Below are 16,762 nucleotides of genomic sequence, written 5' to 3' on the forward strand. Positions count from 1 at the left end.
CAACGGTTGGTAGCGGAGTCAAGGGAACTGGCACATCATTTACGTCAATTCAACATGACGGCGCACTATTTTGCATTGTCTGAATCATTCCCGAAGCCCAACGACGAGGAATCATGGGCTCAGGTGCGGGTGTGTTTACCTCGCGCCGACGGTCGCACCAGACACGCAGGCGCGTGTAACAAACACGAAGCAGATTGTGACCGCAGACTGCCTTTATGTACAGCCACAGCCGCTGGTTCTTGCGACGCGAACCTGAATACGACCTGAATACGCATTCTTTACCGTCTATGGCATCATGACTTCGTTCGATCAAGAACCTCTCATAAACCCCAACCGATTGCTACAGGATTACTATGCTAGTCTCGAATCTAGAATAGGCTACCGGCTTGTGTTAGGAGGCACACGGCACTTTGGCTATTACGACGCGGATACTTATTGGCCGTTCCCTATCAAGGGAGCGCTAAGAGCGATGGAAGAGCGCCTCTTCGACTCGCTCGGATTAGAAAGCGGCGCTAAAGTGCTTGACGCTGGATGTGGAGTCGCTCATGTTGCTATTTATATGGCGCGTAAAGGTCTCCACGTTCAAGCCATTGATGTTGTCAACCGCCACATTCACAAGGCACAACGCAATATCAAGGCGCAGGGTCTGGAGGACAGGGTCACAGTCCGCAAAATGGATTACCACCACCTGGATGGCTTCGCCGATGAATCTTTCGACGGCGTATACACAATGGAAACTTTCGTCCATGCCACGGATCCTGAAGCAGCAGCAAGAGAATTCTTTCGTGTCCTAAAGCCGGGTGGGTCGCTTGCTCTGTACGAGTATGACCATGCGGACCTCACTGCCACACCGAACGTCAAAGTCTCTTTGGAGCAAATCAACAAATATGCAGCTATGCCAGCGCTCAATCGGTTTGGCCCAGGGATTTTACAGCGCATAATAGAGGAGGCTGGGTTTGAAGAAGTCGTGGTGAAAGATCTGTCGATCAATGTCACACCTATGTTGCGGCTCTTTTTTGTTATGGCGTATATTCCTTATTTATTTATAAGGCTTTTCAGACTTGAAGCTTGGTTTGTGAACACTGTGGCTGGAGTCGAGGGTTATCGAGGAAGACATCTCGGCAGATATGTCGCGGTCTCAGGACGAAAGCCATCAAGTCTCGTGAAGTGAATAACATTCAGTAAGCTAGTGTGGCACTTCTACATATCGCGTGGTGTGGGAAGACATCAAAAGGAGTTTCTGAAACTCATTATTTCTGCTAAACTGTCTTGCTTTGTCGCTGGTTTGTGTTCGTTTATTTTCTCTCTTTACGTGTTATACATGGTGCAATGGACAGCGTGGCCATCACGCAAGGCAACATCAAATTGTCAGCACTCTTCCACCGGCAGTGAAAATTTAATGTAAAGATTCTAGAATATTCTTCAATAAGACGACGAGGACAATCCCCTCGTTTCATGACCAATAATATCATTCACGATTGCAAAATAGTTAAACCACGAATAACTACTCTTGGATTGAAGTAAGCTGCTGGACTCACCATTCACAAGTAATGGGGTAAATTCCATCGTCCCGCCGTAAATGAGACTATTCTCGTCCGTCCAACTCGCATCGTCAACTCAATGTTTCGTTAGCTGAGTAAGCCATTGCCAGTTCGGTTAATTTACTCTCCCATTTCCGTCGGCCATTGATAGCGTCGTGGTCCTGGACATAATTTCGCTGCTTATTAGATTCGATTCTAGGTGCTTTCGAGTGGGGCAGCCAAATATCGAAGCGCACGTGCCGAGCTTGGCCAGCCAGCATAAGTCCTAACCCTGAGTTTCGGAAAATGGAGGTTCAAGACCAGAACCCACAAGGGGGCAAACCCATCCCACCACCGTAATTACTGTGCGGCGGCGCAGCCGTTCCCACTGACAATTTCTGATTTTCAGGGTAAGGGCTGGCAGGCAAGATTCGGACCGCCTAATTACTTGAAGTGATCCCCTTGTTGCCAGGAACAGCTGAAAACTCCATATTAAACGTCGCAAGACGTAATCTGCTTCTTATACATGGTCCCTACTATTTTATAAGGCGTGTGTGTCAACTGGCAACTGCGGCCAATCCAAGCCAGTGACTTGCCTTCTGTCACGGGCCCGTACCGCGCTCTCGCAAGTGGCCTTTGTCATCCAGGCAGCAACAAGCCTTGGTCTCTGCTGCTGTGCGACACATCTGGATATGTTTTCTGTGCCGGGAACAAATCAATAAGACTCGGGAGGGCGGCAAGAATGATCATTGGCCCCACCTGAGGGCGATTGATACCATATATATAATAAGCAATATTCAGTGCAGCCCAATTGGCGACACACACATTGCGATGCACTGTCTTAATAGTGAAGGATGCCCATGATGGACTCTGCTAGACAACGGCGAGCCGACACAAAGAAAACAAACACAGCACCTTACCAGCGAGCTATTCCCAACTTGGACTAGCGCGATGGATGTTGCATCGCTCACTTGATCGTGCGGCGTCGTGCAACATCTTGGCGGCCACAATTGACAACCAAACCGAAGACCTCGTCCTTTCGAATGCACCGATTGAGAGGCCAAAAACAAAAATTGCAATGGGTGGCATTTTCGTTTCGTCGGCGAGGACGCTTCTCCTGCTTGCGTTCGCCAGCACGTCCGTGGTCGTGGTAACTGTCGGGTCGTCGCTGTTTGTGAATTATCCCGTCTCCGATTGCGTGCCGTTCAGTTCATTGTTCAATAAGCCGCCGACACTGCGGGATGAAACGTGTGTGGATCCGTACAAGCTGCCGGGGTACTTGTATACGCCGCCGGATAACGACAATTACCAGCTCACGAGTTACATTCCATTCTACGATTCGCTTTACGATGCCAGCGATCCCAGCTTCACGACCTACCCGTGGCCGGGCAAGAGTTCACCGGACCTATCCGACCCTCACGTGGAGCCGGAATTCCTGAAAATGGCACCGCACTCGTGGATGACTGATCTTGCCGAGCACGCCAAACTCGTCGACGCGGCCGCCAACGGCCAAGACCATGACGCACCACGACTCCAGCACCTGGACAAGTACCTAGCCTGGATGCGCAACAAACGGGTATTGATGATCGCGGACTCGGTCGACCGGTACATGATGGTGTATTTTTGCCAGGAGTTGAGCCTCACAGCGACGGTTAAGGCGCGGCACACCACGGCGTGGTGTACGATCCCGCATCTCAATTTCACGATTTACCATTGGCATTTGGCCGGCTATTACAATTACCGACCGAATTGGTGGTGGCAGGCTACCATGGAACAGGTCACGTTCGAGGACCGCTACGAGAAGATGTTTAAGCGTACGTTAGGCGACGTCGTTGGTGAGAATGGACGGGCCCCAGATTTGGTCTTGTATCAGAGCGGATTGTGGGATCAAGTTACGTTCGCACAGAAGTATGCACACGAGCCGGACGGGGAGTTTAGTTCTCTGAATGAGCAGAACAAACTCATGGATCGGCAACTTACCTGGGCGGAGCTGCGGTTTTATATGACTCGACAGAAGCAGTTTATTCGGCACGTGAAGGGTGTGTTTGGCAATGACACGAGGATAGTATATCGGTCTTTGATTCCGCACCAGCAGTTAGACGAGCGGGATCTTATGATTATGAACATGGATCGCGCATCCAGGATTGTCGCGCATAAGGAGGGAGCGGAGGTCATGGACTGGGCAAGACTGGTCGCTGGGTTTTCGAGCCAGTACAAGGACCATGTCCATGTCGACAAGGGCCCAATGTCGTGGCTGTATCAGAATATGCTCATGAGTTATGTGTTCAGGCTGGCAGGCGGAGTAGAGCACCTAGGAGTCATCGAGCATCATCCGATGTCTTATCAGTCCGACCTGGATCCGTGGTTAGAGTGTCACGATGTCTATGTTGCGAAAGCGGTTGAGAATCGGTGACACCGTGTACGACAGGTCTCATAATGTGAAACTGAAATTTCTAAATTACTAATTCTCATGCCTTGCCAGTGGCACCCATGACATCCATCTGATACTCGACACATTCCTGAATCAGCTTGGTGCCCTCCTCCATCAAAGATGTTAGTGAGACCTTCCCAGCATTCTCAGCGATATACTTGTTGTACTTGTAAACAATGAGGTCATTCACATTGCATCGCGTCATGCCGTGCTTGACGCAGTCACTCATGATATATCCCGGGAAGTCATTGGTTCCATGCAAAACTAACTGGACCCGTCCCTTGGTCGCCTCTCTGATCCCATCTAGTCTGTCCAAATCGAGCTTAATATTCTCCACCGCACCGTAGAATCCATGCAAATTACCAAACGCGGGCGCAAGGAAGTCGATTCCGGTGGCAACAAACTTCAACGCCTCCTCAGGCGTCGTCAACATGCCCTCCAAATTGCCGGTGTCCTGGACCCCGTCCTCGCCGCCTTCCATTCGACCCGGCTCGGCCTCCGTAGCAATCCCGCGGGCGTGGCAGTACTGTACCCACTTTGCCGTCCTTGCCAGATTCTCATCCTTGTCAAAATGCGACATGTCGATCATGATCGAATCGAATCCGTCGGGTATATTGGCGGCCTTCTTGATGATGTCTTCGTCTTGCGCGTGGTCAAGGTGAACCGCGATCGGGACTGATGCCGAACGGGCAGCCGCGGCGGCGGCTTTGACGAGCAGGCCGTCCGAGTACGTGATGGCCCATGGAAACAGCAGGATCTGGACGGGTGCGCGCTTTGCTTCGGCGGCACGGACAGTCGCGATAAGAGTCTCGATATTGTACTGCTTTGTATTAGCCCGACTGGCAAACTGTTAATCGCAAATACACCTACAGTGACGACACCGGGGAACCCGTATCCACCTTTCTCGGCCGCCTTGATCATCTGTACCGCCTTATTATTCTCGAGCGTCCGCGTCATTTTGTCGTTGCTGATGTTGGCCCACAAGTCAACTGCTCTTGCGATCACGGAGCTCACAGCAGCCATATAAATCATCACTATCGTACTGTCCATCTTGGTCGATGGCACTGGCTCGGACGTGGGCCGAGTCGGGGGCCGAGTCGGGGGTTCGACCGGGAGCCCGAATGACGTCGTCGGCATTAAATCCGACGTGGGGGACAACAACCGACCGCCGCACACCACAATAAAGTCCGGAATTGCCTGATTCGCACCAGTCTGCAATGCACTCCACATTCATGCAAATGCACTCCGCATTCAATTTTATTTCTTTTTTTTAAATCCATCTCCGGTGATGATGGCGGTGGCAAAGTGTTAAGTGCGGGGAACCATCGGCGGCCAACGCTCCGACTGGCGGTGTGCAGGCGATAATACTGACCACCACTGATCGTGTTCGCCATGGTTGAACGGCCGACTCACCACAGCATTACGATTCTAGCGTCCAAAATCTTATTATATTTACTATGCTGTATAGACAGTAGTAACAAATCTATCACGTCTTACGGACATCTAATTTAGTCGGTCGGCCAATGCCCCGGCTGCAGAAAATCAAACATATCCATCAGATTGGCGAAATCATTCCAGCTCTCATCAAAAAACCCAAACCCAAGACTGGACGTATCCTCGTCGTCGGCGACAACGACCTTCTCTTCCTCTCCGGCTACCTGCGTCTCAATTCGTTTTCCTTCACGTAGTCGCAGGTGTGTCAGGATCCGCCGGAGCCCGTTGGCAATGTGGAACGTGATGTGCTTGTCGCTTGCCCGGACGCTGGACATGAGCGTGATGATTCTCTCGACGAGATCGTACACTTGGGCCTGGTCCACATTGAGCGACGTCGCCTTCCAGTTCCACGCGATCTTGAGCAAGAACACGGTCGAGAACGCGACCATGGCGTGCGTGTAGAGGTTCACGCCGACGATCGAATTGCGAATGTCGGGTTCCTCGAGGACCATGTGGAGCGTCGCGATGGCGGACGAGATGGCCATGTCTGCTGCCTCCTTGCGGTCGGTCGACAGCCGCGCGCTAGGGGTGATGGACCGGAGCGAGAGAGAGTTGATTTGGAATTTTGCGAAGTGATAATGCAGCGAGACACCTTTGGACGGATATGTGCCAACATACGGACTGACCACTGCTTGAGAGTTAGCTGGCGGGCAAATATCTCCAAATGTAGTAAACGTACAGTGCTGTGGCTGCCAGTGCAGCCGCCACTGATCAACCTGGACATTAAACTCGCGCAGCTGGGCAAACGAGTCCTCCGAAATCTCCTGATCAGTGTCCGACCCAAACAAATCATACGCCTTTGACAGGATCGCAAACAGCGTGACCTGGGCAATAAGCCGAATATCGCGTTGGCTGCTCTCCGGGCACTCAAGAAATGTCTTGAAGTTCCTAATCGCCAGGTCCTCTCGGACAATCGGCGGGCGACCGTACGCGGTGCTGAACTGGTGGTCGACCAAGTAGAGAAGGTACCATACTTCTGCGCCTTCGAATTGCGTTCGGTCCCCTTTGAGCATCTTGCGCACGCACTGGTGCAAACCCATTTCAGTTGCTATGCTGACTGCCTGGCCAGAGAGTTTCCAACTCAGGTCCGACAGCCAGAACGCGCCGATCGTGAGAGCCCGGATATCGTCGAGCGTGTGGTACCGGTTCAAGGTCGACTGCGATACCAAATTCGCAAATTCCTTGTAGCAGGTATTCAGCAAATCCGAGCTATTCGGAATATGCAAAGCAGCAACCGCCAAAATCGCGGCGGTGAGCAGCGACGACGCTCGCCGCACCGAATCGAGATCAGGATGCGGCATGGCAATCCCGCCCCACAAAAATTGATTCATTGTCGAGTTGTAAACCGCAAACAGGCTTTCCGCTTCCTCAATGCTAATGCATCCTCGCGAAATAAAGTCCTGCGCGAGAGCAGACGGCGGACTGGCGCCATTGCCGACGCTACTGTTGAGGTTGCTCCGCAGGTTGCGCAGCTTGGTGACTTCGTACAGACTCCGCATCGGTGCGGCCACGAGCTCGGATTCTTCGAGCGTCGGTTCTTGCGAGTTCTCCCGCGTCATGGCCATGGCTGACGATGCATTCGCGTGCTCCGCGTGCTCAATCGTAACCGGTGCTGCTGCAGGCGTGGCAGGCTCCATTATCAGCGGTGGTATTCTACTATAGCTTGAAGGATAGGTGGGCAGCTCAGGCATCTCATTCCGCCGAAGAAGATCACACACTGCGTTCTGTACTTGTTCCAGCTGCGAGACGTAGTGCGATTTCCATCTAAAGAACAATATATCAGAATCGTCGTCTCGACTTAGGTGGTAGGACATACTCATTGTCATTTTCGATCAGTCGATGCAGCTCGCTATTGACAACACATTTCAGCCCCTTCCTGGCACACCGCGTGCAGCTTGCTTCGCCAGCCTTGGTCTCGCACTTGAGCTTGTGTCGCTTGCATTCAGAGCCTGGATATTAATATTCCTTTAACCGTCGGTCCCGTAATCAAGAGGAGATGAATCTCTCTACTTACACGCGCGAACTTTGGACACCTTGAGCAGCGAATCGAAGCGAGACCGCGCAGGCGTCCCGCAATCTGTCAGCTCTGGTCCAGGATGTCCAGGATATGGTCGTTTGATAGCCGGCATTTGTCCCGAAGAGTCCAGTTCGAAGGAATTTCGGCCGAACTAATAGGACAAACTGCTTGATGGCTCGAACTGTTGCCTGCCCACTCGTGGGTTTGGGTCTACGGGGCCGATGTGGGAACTGCGGGGAAGTGGCGATCGTGGAGTGGGGGGGAGGCCCCCAAAAAGTCAAAAACCAGCCACGCCGAGTCTTAAACGAACCAATGTGAACTAAGCAACTTCATTCTTGAAACAATTGATTTTTTGGGAGCTACTTTACAAAATCGTTACTTCACAAAAACGATACTTCGACTACAATGCATATCTGAAGCCACGGGCACGTGCGTCGACGTCGTTGCTCTCCTCAATATTCTCCTGCTCGGCCTTCTCGAGCTTTTTGTTTTGCCGGTGAAGCAAAAAGCGGATCCCAATCGCCATCACCACCACAGCTAGACAGATCCCAGCGTTGGCGCTGCCGCCAACCAGGTACCGTGGACTACCGGACTTGGGATACATGTAAGATCCGTAGATAGACGCCGTGTTGCCAAACATATTGCAGATTGCAATCACGGCCGAGCGCTTAACCATCGGGCGGGGAAACGTGCTTGCGATCCAGGCCAGGATGAGTTGGTAGGCGGAAACCGCGCCCATCGGCATCAGGAACATGGCGAAGAAACGCACGCCAGTGTTTAGTGTTGCCGTTGCGAGGACGTTGCCAACAAAGGAGACGAGCATCAGGCCGACAATGTGCTTCGAACGGTCGCCGGTCCGGCCGGACGAGTAAGTGACGAACAGCGAGACTATGAAAGTGCAGAACCATACGGGCGCGGTAAGCAGCAGCGTCTCGATCTTGCCGAAGCCAAGCGTGCCGACAATGGATGGGAAAAAGTACTGGAACGTCTGCGACAGCAGCGAGAGATGCTGGAACACCAGGAATATGTAAACTCGATAATCCTTGAGTGCGAACTTGAGACCTTGTCGGAGAGTAACGGCACCTAGATCGTCTGCCTCCTTCGCATCCATGACCAGTCGCCACTGCGCAAACGCCCGTTCTTCGTCGCTTAGCCACTTTGAAGACGCCGGGAAGTTGGGAAGTAGGACCCTATGTCGCAAGTCAGAACAGAATGCGACTGCGTCACACACAAACACATACATCGAAAGCATGGCCATGCCGATTGTGGCGGCTCCCTCAATAATAAACAACCACCGCCAGCCGGCGATGCCGTGAACCCCATTGAGGTTTCCGAGAACGCCGGCACCGATTAAACCACCAAACATGTTTGCCATGGCATTTCCACTGTAGAACCATGCAATGCGATAGGCGAGTTCTCCACGCGTATACCACGAACTCATCATCATGATCGCACCGGGGAAGAACGGCGCCTCGACGATACCAAGCATGAATCGGCACGCGACCAAACCACCAAACGACTTGACCGCAGCCTGGCTGCACGACACGACGCCCCAGATACATGTAGCTGCGCCGAGGTAGATAGATGGGCGCACTCGAGTCAAAAGAAGGTTGGATGGAAGTTGCATGAGCAGATATCCCTGGCCATCAGGTTAGCTTGATCTATTTACCCATGCAGAATATACTCACCACAAAGAGAATACTGGTCGCAAGATTAAAGTCGGTCCCTTTCATGCCGAGATCCTCTTCGAGAGTACCAACACGGGCTTGCGAAAGATTGCTGCGGTCCAAGAAGTTAAGAGTGTACATTACCACGAGCATGGGAAGAAGTCGAAAATCGACCTTCACCAAGAGCTTCTTGGTCATGTAGGCCCTCCATTCTTCGTCCTTGCTCGAGAATAGAGCGTAGTACTCTTTTTGTTCGTCCGTGACGCCTTTCAGGTTAGAAATTTCGCCGGCCGCCTTGAAGTCTTCGACCTCTTCAAATTTCTCCTTAGGGACTTGGCTCATGGAATCCATTCTTTGATTACTGACAACCGAATAATTCAGGGTTCTGGCTTTTTAAGAGAAGATGAGATATGAAAAGAACTAGTTCTTATATCTTTCGAGGCAGACACACGAACTATGCACGGGCGCAGACACAGAGTGTGGGGCCCCAGATTTCGGACACCTTGCGAAGGTTGCCCCGCTGCTTGGTTTCTGACGCCAAGTCATCGAGTGGACAAGTGGTAAAAGTGCGAAGTGCAACGACGACCGCAAAGTCTAAAATATAATTTCTTACATACTTTTACTTGGAATGAAGGATGGCAAAACGAGCCGAGCCCGAGCAAAAAAAACTCGGAGTCGCCCCGATCCCGCCAAGGAGCGCGGGACTAGGGTTGAGCCGCACGCCCCCGCTCGGCGCCAGTCCGGTCCGGCTAAGAGTCGGGTTAGGGCAAAAACCGGGCCAATTCGGCCTCAGATGCGAATGAGTTCGTCGGACTAACTGCCGGAGAAGCAGCCACATACTTGAGTGCCAGAGGAGGAATATTATTTATTATGATCCCACATCCATCAGTCAGTCAGCAGAACCTGTACAAGTCGTCAACACCAAGACCACAACGGGCCAGCCAGAAGACACAAAACCGAAACGAAATGACCGTCGCAACGAATGTCCTTATCACCGGTGCTGCCGGCTTCATCGGCCAGCTCGTTGCCAGAGAGCTGCTCAGCGATCCCAAGTACAAGGTCACGCTGACGGACGTCATCGAGCCTCCAGTTCCAGCTGGCGCATTGTATCCCGAGAACGCGACTGTGATCAAGACCGATCTGCTGAAGGCAGCCAGCACAGTCGTCGACAAGTCGCTGGACGCCGTCTATATTTTCCACGGCATCATGTCTTCTGGGTCAGAGGAAAACTTCGAGCTCGGCATTACGGTTAACGTCGACGCCACGAGAGCGCTGCTCGATGTTGTCAGACAAACTGCCCCAGGCATCCGTGTTGTCTACGCGTCCTCACAGGCAGTGTACGGTCTGCCCGTCCCCGACGTCGTCGACGAGCACGTCGTACCAACTCCACAGTCGTCTTATGGCTTTGAAAAGCTCATCTGCGAGCAGTTGATCAACGACTACACGCGCAGGGGCTTCATCGACGGCTTCTCACTCCGGTTTCCCACTATTTCTGTCCGACCGGGCAAGCCTACCGCCGCGGCTTCGTCGTTTGTGTCCGGCATGATCCGCGAGCCGATGAGCGGCATCGAATGCGTTATTCCCGTGCAAGACCGGTCCTTTGTGTCATGGATCTGTTCGCCCAGGACGCTCGTCGCCAACCTGCTGTACGCGCTCACGATGCCTTCCGACGTCCTGCCAAAGCACATCCGGTTTGCCAATCTGCCGGGTATCGGCGTCAGCGTTCAGGAAATGATGGACGCGCTCGAAAAAGTTGCCGGGTCGGCAACGTTGAAGTTGCTAAAGGAAGAAGACGTTCCCGAAGTCCGCACAATTTTGTACTCCTGGCCGCAGAAGTTTGACAATGCGCGTGCGTACAAGATGGGATTCAAACCAGATCAGCCATTTGAGGAGACGGTCAGGGACTACCAAAAACTGTTGGCGAAGTCCAAGGCCAAGGGAATTAATGGCTACACTGCTTAAATTTATGCATGCATTTGAAAGAGAATATACGATTGAACTGACAGTTAGCTTATTAATATACATGCATTGTAACAAGGAAACATGGTTCCAGACTTAAAGTCATAGGTGTAATTTTTGCTCAGTACCATTGAAATACGAAAAGGTCAATAAATTTGTATTTAAAGAGAGAAACAACACAACAAGTATCAAGACTTCGCTTTGAGAGGACGTCCAAAACAAATTTACTGCAGTTTCAATCATGGCGCACCAATAATATAGAGAAAATCAACAGCGTCAAAGAAAACCTATAATGATATTGCCAGTTCCTTGTGACAGTAGTAAGAAGAGCACGGACTAAAGTACGCTCTAAGCAATAATCTGGATCGCACTCTCGAACCTATCTACAGCGGTATCTATCATTGCACTATGAGCAATTTTAAAATCGTCAGCATCAAAGAAATCGACGAACAGTCTAAGCCGCCTCATCAGTGCCTATTCACTCGCGGGGTATAAATTCTTCCATTCGCATGTCACCAATTGACTGCGGATGAGCCATTTTTGTTCCTGCCATCATCTATAAGAACCTGTGATGTATTCGCATTAGTATTGTAATGTTGCAAATTAGAACAATACAGGCCTTACGTATTTGGTTTTCAACACAGCGTTCGCCTCATCAGACATTGAGTCCCTTCGCACGACTTCAATGAACCCCTCATGCAATCTGTCCATCCAGGTGTGCCCTTGAAACATCAACGGGCCGAACTCAGAATAATCCTGCGACTCACAATACAAGCGCATTTGTTCAACGCGCTCATCCAGCTGGTGCGACGGTAAAAGGATGCTGTGCTGTGGTGCAGAGTAGCGTGACTTCTCATTGAAAGCAAGCAAAAGAACGATATTGCAATTTTTTTCGAAGATCTACTTCCGAGCCTTCTCCATCGTTGGTCTGAGAGACGACCACTTCGACGACGGCTTTGAATCAAGCTATCGTTTTGTACCAAAGAAGATGACTCCATCGGGCTCCAGTGATACCCGGACTGGCTATTGTTTACCAACGTCCGCCAGCTATCTAAAGCCCAGTGTTTGGTCGGGGCCCAAACGGATCCTTTCACGCACCATGAGGGATTGCACGCGGTGGCAAAGTCTGTAGAGAATAGCGTGGGACGTGTATTTATGGAGCGGTGTGGGAACTGTCACGATGGTGATTATCTGGCGCGTCCAATCATAAAATAGTCGAGGATTCCTATACTATACATCAGTGATTCTGGTTACCGTCTCAGATCGCATTGCGTACGAGTCATCCTCATCGCTCTTACCGAACTCCACCTTGAGCTGATCATACGAAGAGGAGCTAATCTCAAATTCGTACTTGTTGTAAGGCTCATTCGCCAAGATAAGCTTGCGTATGTGCTGACGTCGGATCTCTTCTTCACTAGTCATCGGTACCGAAGTGGAACAGGTTCTTCTGCAATGTCCGTCTTCGCGACTGGCGCAGATACAGGCTGTGCAAGCCGTACTCCATGGCTGCGTCTCTGAGACGCTATATTTGAAGGGGCAGCAGATGCGTTGCGACGCTGCATGCGATACGGCCCCGTAAGATCGACGAGTCTCGCCGACGTAGGGCCATTATCGGCGAGGCCACCCAAGCGCTAGCTGTACTTTGATTGTCTGTTGGACTGCCTTCAACATCGGCAAGGTTGAGCCGCTGCTCAGAGATTATGCTGGAAGTAGAGGCTATCATATGCGACGCTGCACGTGATACGCTCCTGTATAAGGTCGACGAGTAGGTGGCCTCAGTGTCCAGTGTTCAGTGTTCAGTGTTCAGTGTTCAGTGTTCAGTGTTCAGTATTCAGATGCTGGCCTTCAGTGCAGATATCTTCGGCTAAGCAGGCAGCGAGCAGGTTCGATGTTGACTGATGTTATCCCTAACGTGATGGGGAGAAGCTAGTGGATCGTCCCAGCGAGCGGATCGGTCGAAATTCTGTACAAAGTAGCGATTTTTATTTTTAAACATCTATATCTAGCAGTTCTTACCTAAAATTTTAAATTTTATAAATAATGGACTATAAATCCTTATCAAGCCTCTTTTTTAGAGATAATCTTATTAATTACCCAGGTATCTTAAATTATGGCTAAAGGGTTTCAGGGGTTTACAGGATTTCAGTAAATATGATCATCAATATAAACATCAATCGCTTTTCAAAGCGGTGATGTAAGTCGTCGATATCTAGCTACTCTATTCTCTAGATTGAGCGTAATTAAGAAAGATTTCGTCGAGTTTTAGAGGTTTAAAAATCGCTACTTTGTATGGAATTTCGACCGATCCGCTCGCTGGGACTATCCACTAGCTTGCCGATCACGTTAGAGTTGCATTATTTCGGCCTCAGCAATTGTCAACAACCACACCAGAGTACACACTAATGCTACTACCCTGGTTGGGGAAACCCTGCGAATATACGAATATTATTCGCATTCGCATTCGTAGCTGGCATTTTATTCGCTGCGAATAAAAGGTCATGCTGTTCATCCGATATGTCCAATACCACTTACGCAGGTGAACCTCCACAACAAGGAACTGGGACGGTGCATTGCGATATTCCACAGACGAGGGCCACATTTTGATGGTTGCATTTGAAGTTGGGATATCGCAGACATATGAGAGCCTTCGAGCTGCCATCTCATATTCGGTGTGTGCACTGCACTGCCGAGTTGGAATTACAATGTGCATCAATGAAGGGAACCGAGGCACACGAGCGCCGATCCAATACTACTCTACAGCACATGAGAGGGACACTGCCATACAGCAAGCAGAGCGCCAACTCTGGACTGCACTGCGTAATAATCCATACGGGCCTCTGATTGCCAATGGATTCATATGGTATGGACGGATTAACAGAGTTGTTGTCGAGGCCTTCCGTCAGGAGGACGACACGTGTCCTCCGGATACTCTTCTTGAACCGAGGCAGTCTTTCGCAATTGTGGAAGCTGGGCAATTTGTTGGCGGGGATGTCCCATCAAACTTGGAAGAGCTCAGGCTTGGTGACTGCATCCCAACCCATATTCTAAGTGGGAACACGATCGCAGCCACCCCTATAAATTTCGTCGGTCGGGAATGGTTTGAAAGGGAAATTGGCCATTCGATGTTGGAGACCGCGCTTCAGCGGATCAAGGACAAGAGCCAAGTTCGTGCAGGCTAATTTTCGGTTATGGTCGTTTGTGCTATTTGGGATATTGTATAATTTGGGATTGCATGACAGGTGCAAACGGTCCTGTTATTGTTGGGTTGTATTGGATTGTAGAAATGTTGCATAATTAGGATTGTAATTTGTCTAATGTTTCTTCCGGCGTCTCGATATGTATAGTTAGGGATGTAATATATTTATATTCTTCAATACGAGTTGTGTGCGTGATGCGGTACCCTGACCCAGCTGCCCGAGATTGGCCTATGGCTTTTGCCAAGAGCAGTCCTGAGGGTGACGGTAGTGATTAACGGAACAAGACTAGCAAGAACTTGATTGGTTACTGTTGTATGATGATGGTAGGGCTGGACGCGATTTAAATTTTCTCAAGTATTCGACGTTTCGAATTCGACGTTCGATTTTTCGAATTGCAAATATGGAGGGGGTTAGCGTAGCCCGTTCCCCCTCAGGTTTGAGGAACTGTTTGGTATACATCATTAGGCTGCTTTATATGTAGTTGATGGGAACATTTAGATGGAATGTATTCTATGTTGTTATGGTCAGCAGTTTGCAATAAGGTGACGGCAGCTATGATGAATTGCTTACGTCACAAGAGTAGACGCTAACGATTGTGGCTTGACGGGCCCGAGCTCACTTGCAATTAAAGTTTGAAGGCTGCCTTTTGCAACTTTGAACCAACATCGCATTGTGTCATATCATAGCACCATCCAAAAAGTGATTTAAAGCTGTCTTGTCTGATCCTAAACTGTGGACCGGTTTCTGAGAGTTCCATCTTAAAGGAAGATAGTCTAGAACATGTCCATACGTACTACGATAGTCATCCGTAGGTGATACACTTGCTTATGGAAAATTAGTAGAAACCTGCGGACCATACAGATAGATTTCTAAGTTCGAAATGGTGGACGTGGCGCAAGGATGCGGTGTCTGTCCTACTTAATTAGGTCTCACGCTCTTAAGAGAGAGCGGTGCATGTCTACACCATATGAATCGCTTTTTGCAGCTATATTGCCAGTCCAAGACAATAATATGGTATGGGACAACCAATTCATAATCGGCGGCTCCAATATTAGAGGTCCGCAAGTTGCTACGAGCGCGATAATGCGTTTTTGCGGGCTTGTTATTTGTCGCGCAGACAAGTAGCCCTACCGGAAGTCCATTTAAAGAAGCAGCATCAGCCTCAGCAGCTAGCCCGCGTGGAGGGCTACAATAAATCTGCTTGCACTCTTTAGGCCGACGTCAGGGTCGAACGTAGTGCAGCTACGAATTTTACAACAATCTATTTCCTCTTTGGTCTAAAAATCTTAATAATTGAAGTTTCATAGTGAATAAGAGCAGAAATGCTTCAACAACAAAACATTACAACGCCAAGAATGCCAATGGAAAAATGCCGCCATCCAAATCTAGTTGGTTATCATTGCTACTATTCACTTCTCCCCCAGCTGCTTCACGATGCCCGAAATAACCTCCTTCACCAGGTCCCAACTCTCTTCAACTTCTGGCCCCTCCGTCTTTGAAGAACCGTTGTCCAAAACGCTCGACGACTTCAAACACGCATATGGCGGACTGACCAGTCTCATTCTCAGACTTCCGCTCAGAACACTAGCTAATGCTACAGCCGCCCTGTCTCCGCCGCGGTTCGAATACGATACAATGCCGGCCGGTTTGTCGTGCCACTCCTTCTTGAGGTAGTCGAGCGCATTCTTGATCGCCGCCGGGAACGACCCGTTGTAGATGGGCGTGACAAATAGGAACGCAGACGCTTGGAGGATCGTAGAGCTCCATTCCAGTGTACCGGGTTGCGTGTATATCCCGGTCATCGGGATATGTGGCTCAAGACTGTGCAGCGGGAGGTCGTAGTTCATTATGTCAATAATTTTGAACTCGAGCGATGGGAACGCTGCCTTCGCGTTAATGTAAATCCACTTGGCGACGGCCGGACCAACGCGGGTTACGCGGGTGCTGCTCACTATGATGTAGACGAGTGGTCGGACAGCCATTTTCGTTATCGGATTAGTTCGACGGGTTAGTTGGAATACTTCAGACTTTTTCTGTCAGTAGTTGCACGAGGCTAGTTGCAGTCGCCGGTAGCTGCTATAGTTATACCAACTGATGATCCGGTTGCTACCATATATATAACTCAACTTACCGAGACTGAGACACGCCGGTTATCAGTGATACCGACTGCTGTCATCCGGACAGCAGACAAAGCATTTGTCATAAGCATTTGTCATCGGATGTTTCCCGATGGTAGGGTAAAATGTTAGCTGGGCACGGTCCATCCAGGGGCTAGTCCCGGCAGTTAGGATAAACCCTAAATGCCTAACACTAGCGCCGGGCGTTGTTAGAGATCAGTAACACCGAAAATGTGGTCACATCTAAACATAGGTTGATACATTTTGAACCTTAAGTAACTCTGCCAAATCATTGATAGCGATTACGGTACCGTCAAAATTTTATATTATTCGTAAAGTTAATCGCAAAACTGAGAACCT

At 50.2% G+C, this 16,762-nt stretch overlaps 9 protein-coding genes across 9 annotated transcripts; 4 read left to right on the top strand and 5 right to left on the bottom strand.

Annotated features, from left to right (window-relative positions):
* Positions 1 to 132: 132 nt before the first annotated feature.
* On the top strand, positions 133 to 1,296 carry POJ06DRAFT_18377 (S-adenosyl-L-methionine-dependent methyltransferase). Its single transcript, XM_056184761.1, has one exon. The coding sequence runs from the start codon at positions 296 to 298 to the stop codon at positions 1,169 to 1,171; it is 876 nt and encodes a 291-aa protein (XP_056047798.1). The 5' UTR covers positions 133 to 295; the 3' UTR covers positions 1,172 to 1,296.
* Positions 1,297 to 2,514: 1,218 nt separating this feature from the next.
* POJ06DRAFT_244291 (uncharacterized protein) lies at positions 2,515 to 3,951 on the top strand. The gene has a single exon (XM_056186481.1). The coding sequence runs from the start codon at positions 2,599 to 2,601 to the stop codon at positions 3,931 to 3,933; it is 1,335 nt and encodes a 444-aa protein (XP_056047799.1). The 5' UTR covers positions 2,515 to 2,598; the 3' UTR covers positions 3,934 to 3,951.
* On the bottom strand, positions 3,952 to 5,053 carry POJ06DRAFT_244292 (ketose-bisphosphate aldolase). The gene is made up of 2 exons (XM_056186482.1): positions 4,822 to 5,053; positions 3,952 to 4,771 (listed from the first exon to the last, which is right to left on the bottom strand). Exons 1-2 carry the CDS (start codon positions 4,999 to 5,001, stop codon positions 3,989 to 3,991), a joined length of 963 nt encoding a protein of 320 aa, XP_056047800.1. The 5' UTR covers positions 5,002 to 5,053; the 3' UTR covers positions 3,952 to 3,988.
* Positions 5,054 to 5,102: 49 nt separating this feature from the next.
* POJ06DRAFT_244294 (uncharacterized protein) lies at positions 5,103 to 7,787 on the bottom strand. The gene is made up of 4 exons (XM_056186483.1): positions 7,460 to 7,787; positions 7,262 to 7,394; positions 6,125 to 7,209; positions 5,103 to 6,073 (listed from the first exon to the last, which is right to left on the bottom strand). Exons 1-4 carry the CDS (start codon positions 7,572 to 7,574, stop codon positions 5,460 to 5,462), a joined length of 1,947 nt encoding a protein of 648 aa, XP_056047801.1. The 5' UTR covers positions 7,575 to 7,787; the 3' UTR covers positions 5,103 to 5,459.
* A 33-nt stretch (positions 7,788 to 7,820) lies between these two features.
* On the bottom strand, positions 7,821 to 9,768 carry POJ06DRAFT_218177 (major facilitator superfamily domain-containing protein). Its single transcript, XM_056185567.1, has 3 exons — positions 9,151 to 9,768; positions 8,704 to 9,101; positions 7,821 to 8,652 (listed from the first exon to the last, which is right to left on the bottom strand). The coding sequence occupies exons 1-3, from the start codon at positions 9,478 to 9,480 to the stop codon at positions 7,863 to 7,865; spliced, it is 1,518 nt and encodes a 505-aa protein (XP_056047802.1). The 5' UTR covers positions 9,481 to 9,768; the 3' UTR covers positions 7,821 to 7,862.
* Positions 9,769 to 9,954: 186 nt separating this feature from the next.
* On the top strand, positions 9,955 to 11,287 carry POJ06DRAFT_244298 (uncharacterized protein). The gene has a single exon (XM_056186484.1). The coding sequence runs from the start codon at positions 10,000 to 10,002 to the stop codon at positions 11,089 to 11,091; it is 1,092 nt and encodes a 363-aa protein (XP_056047803.1). The 5' UTR covers positions 9,955 to 9,999; the 3' UTR covers positions 11,092 to 11,287.
* Positions 11,288 to 12,135: 848 nt separating this feature from the next.
* POJ06DRAFT_265179 (uncharacterized protein) lies at positions 12,136 to 12,510 on the bottom strand (the record flags this gene model as incomplete). Its single annotated transcript, XM_056189056.1, has 2 exons — positions 12,136 to 12,313; positions 12,365 to 12,510. 2 exons carry the CDS (start codon positions 12,508 to 12,510, stop codon positions 12,136 to 12,138), a joined length of 324 nt encoding a protein of 107 aa, XP_056047804.1.
* Positions 12,511 to 13,628: 1,118 nt separating this feature from the next.
* POJ06DRAFT_191573 (uncharacterized protein) lies at positions 13,629 to 14,267 on the top strand (the record flags this gene model as incomplete). Its single annotated transcript, XM_056184850.1, has 1 exon — positions 13,629 to 14,267. A coding segment is annotated over one exon (639 nt), but the record flags the coding sequence as incomplete, so codon positions are not given.
* A 1,286-nt stretch (positions 14,268 to 15,553) lies between these two features.
* Positions 15,554 to 16,497, bottom strand: POJ06DRAFT_244302 (NADPH-dependent FMN reductase-domain-containing protein). The gene has a single exon (XM_056186485.1). The coding sequence runs from the start codon at positions 16,265 to 16,267 to the stop codon at positions 15,695 to 15,697; it is 573 nt and encodes a 190-aa protein (XP_056047806.1). The 5' UTR covers positions 16,268 to 16,497; the 3' UTR covers positions 15,554 to 15,694.
* Between the last annotated feature and the right edge of the window lie 265 nt (positions 16,498 to 16,762).

The sequence above is a fragment of the Lipomyces tetrasporus genome (assembly GCF_029532465.1).
Source record: "Lipomyces tetrasporus strain NRRL Y-64009 chromosome Unknown POJ06scaffold_1, whole genome shotgun sequence".
Lineage (NCBI taxonomy): Eukaryota > Fungi > Ascomycota > Lipomycetes > Lipomycetales > Lipomycetaceae > Lipomyces > Lipomyces tetrasporus.

Coding starts and splice junctions, on each gene's coding strand:
- POJ06DRAFT_18377 (XM_056184761.1), top strand. CDS start 296: ATGACTTCGTTCGATCAAGAACCTCTCATAAACCCCAACCGATTGCTA.
- POJ06DRAFT_244291 (XM_056186481.1), top strand. CDS start 2,599: ATGGGTGGCATTTTCGTTTCGTCGGCGAGGACGCTTCTCCTGCTTGCG.
- POJ06DRAFT_244292 (XM_056186482.1), bottom strand. CDS start 5,001: ATGGACAGTACGATAGTGATGATTTATATGGCTGCTGTGAGCTCCGTG. Junction 4,772..4,821: donor GGTTCCCCGGTGTCGTCACT/GTAGGTGTATTT, acceptor AATACAAAGCAG/TACAATATCGAGACTCTTAT.
- POJ06DRAFT_244294 (XM_056186483.1), bottom strand. CDS start 7,574: ATGCCGGCTATCAAACGACCATATCCTGGACATCCTGGACCAGAGCTG. Junction 7,210..7,261: donor CTGATCGAAAATGACAATGA/GTATGTCCTACC, acceptor ATTGTTCTTTAG/ATGGAAATCGCACTACGTCT. Junction 6,074..6,124: donor GCACTGGCAGCCACAGCACT/GTACGTTTACTA, acceptor ACTCTCAAGCAG/TGGTCAGTCCGTATGTTGGC.
- POJ06DRAFT_218177 (XM_056185567.1), bottom strand. CDS start 9,480: ATGGATTCCATGAGCCAAGTCCCTAAGGAGAAATTTGAAGAGGTCGAA. Junction 9,102..9,150: donor CGACCAGTATTCTCTTTGTG/GTGAGTATATTC, acceptor CCTGATGGCCAG/GGATATCTGCTCATGCAACT. Junction 8,653..8,703: donor GGCATGGCCATGCTTTCGAT/GTATGTGTTTGT, acceptor CTTGCGACATAG/GGTCCTACTTCCCAACTTCC.
- POJ06DRAFT_244298 (XM_056186484.1), top strand. CDS start 10,000: ATGATCCCACATCCATCAGTCAGTCAGCAGAACCTGTACAAGTCGTCA.
- POJ06DRAFT_244302 (XM_056186485.1), bottom strand. CDS start 16,267: ATGGCTGTCCGACCACTCGTCTACATCATAGTGAGCAGCACCCGCGTA.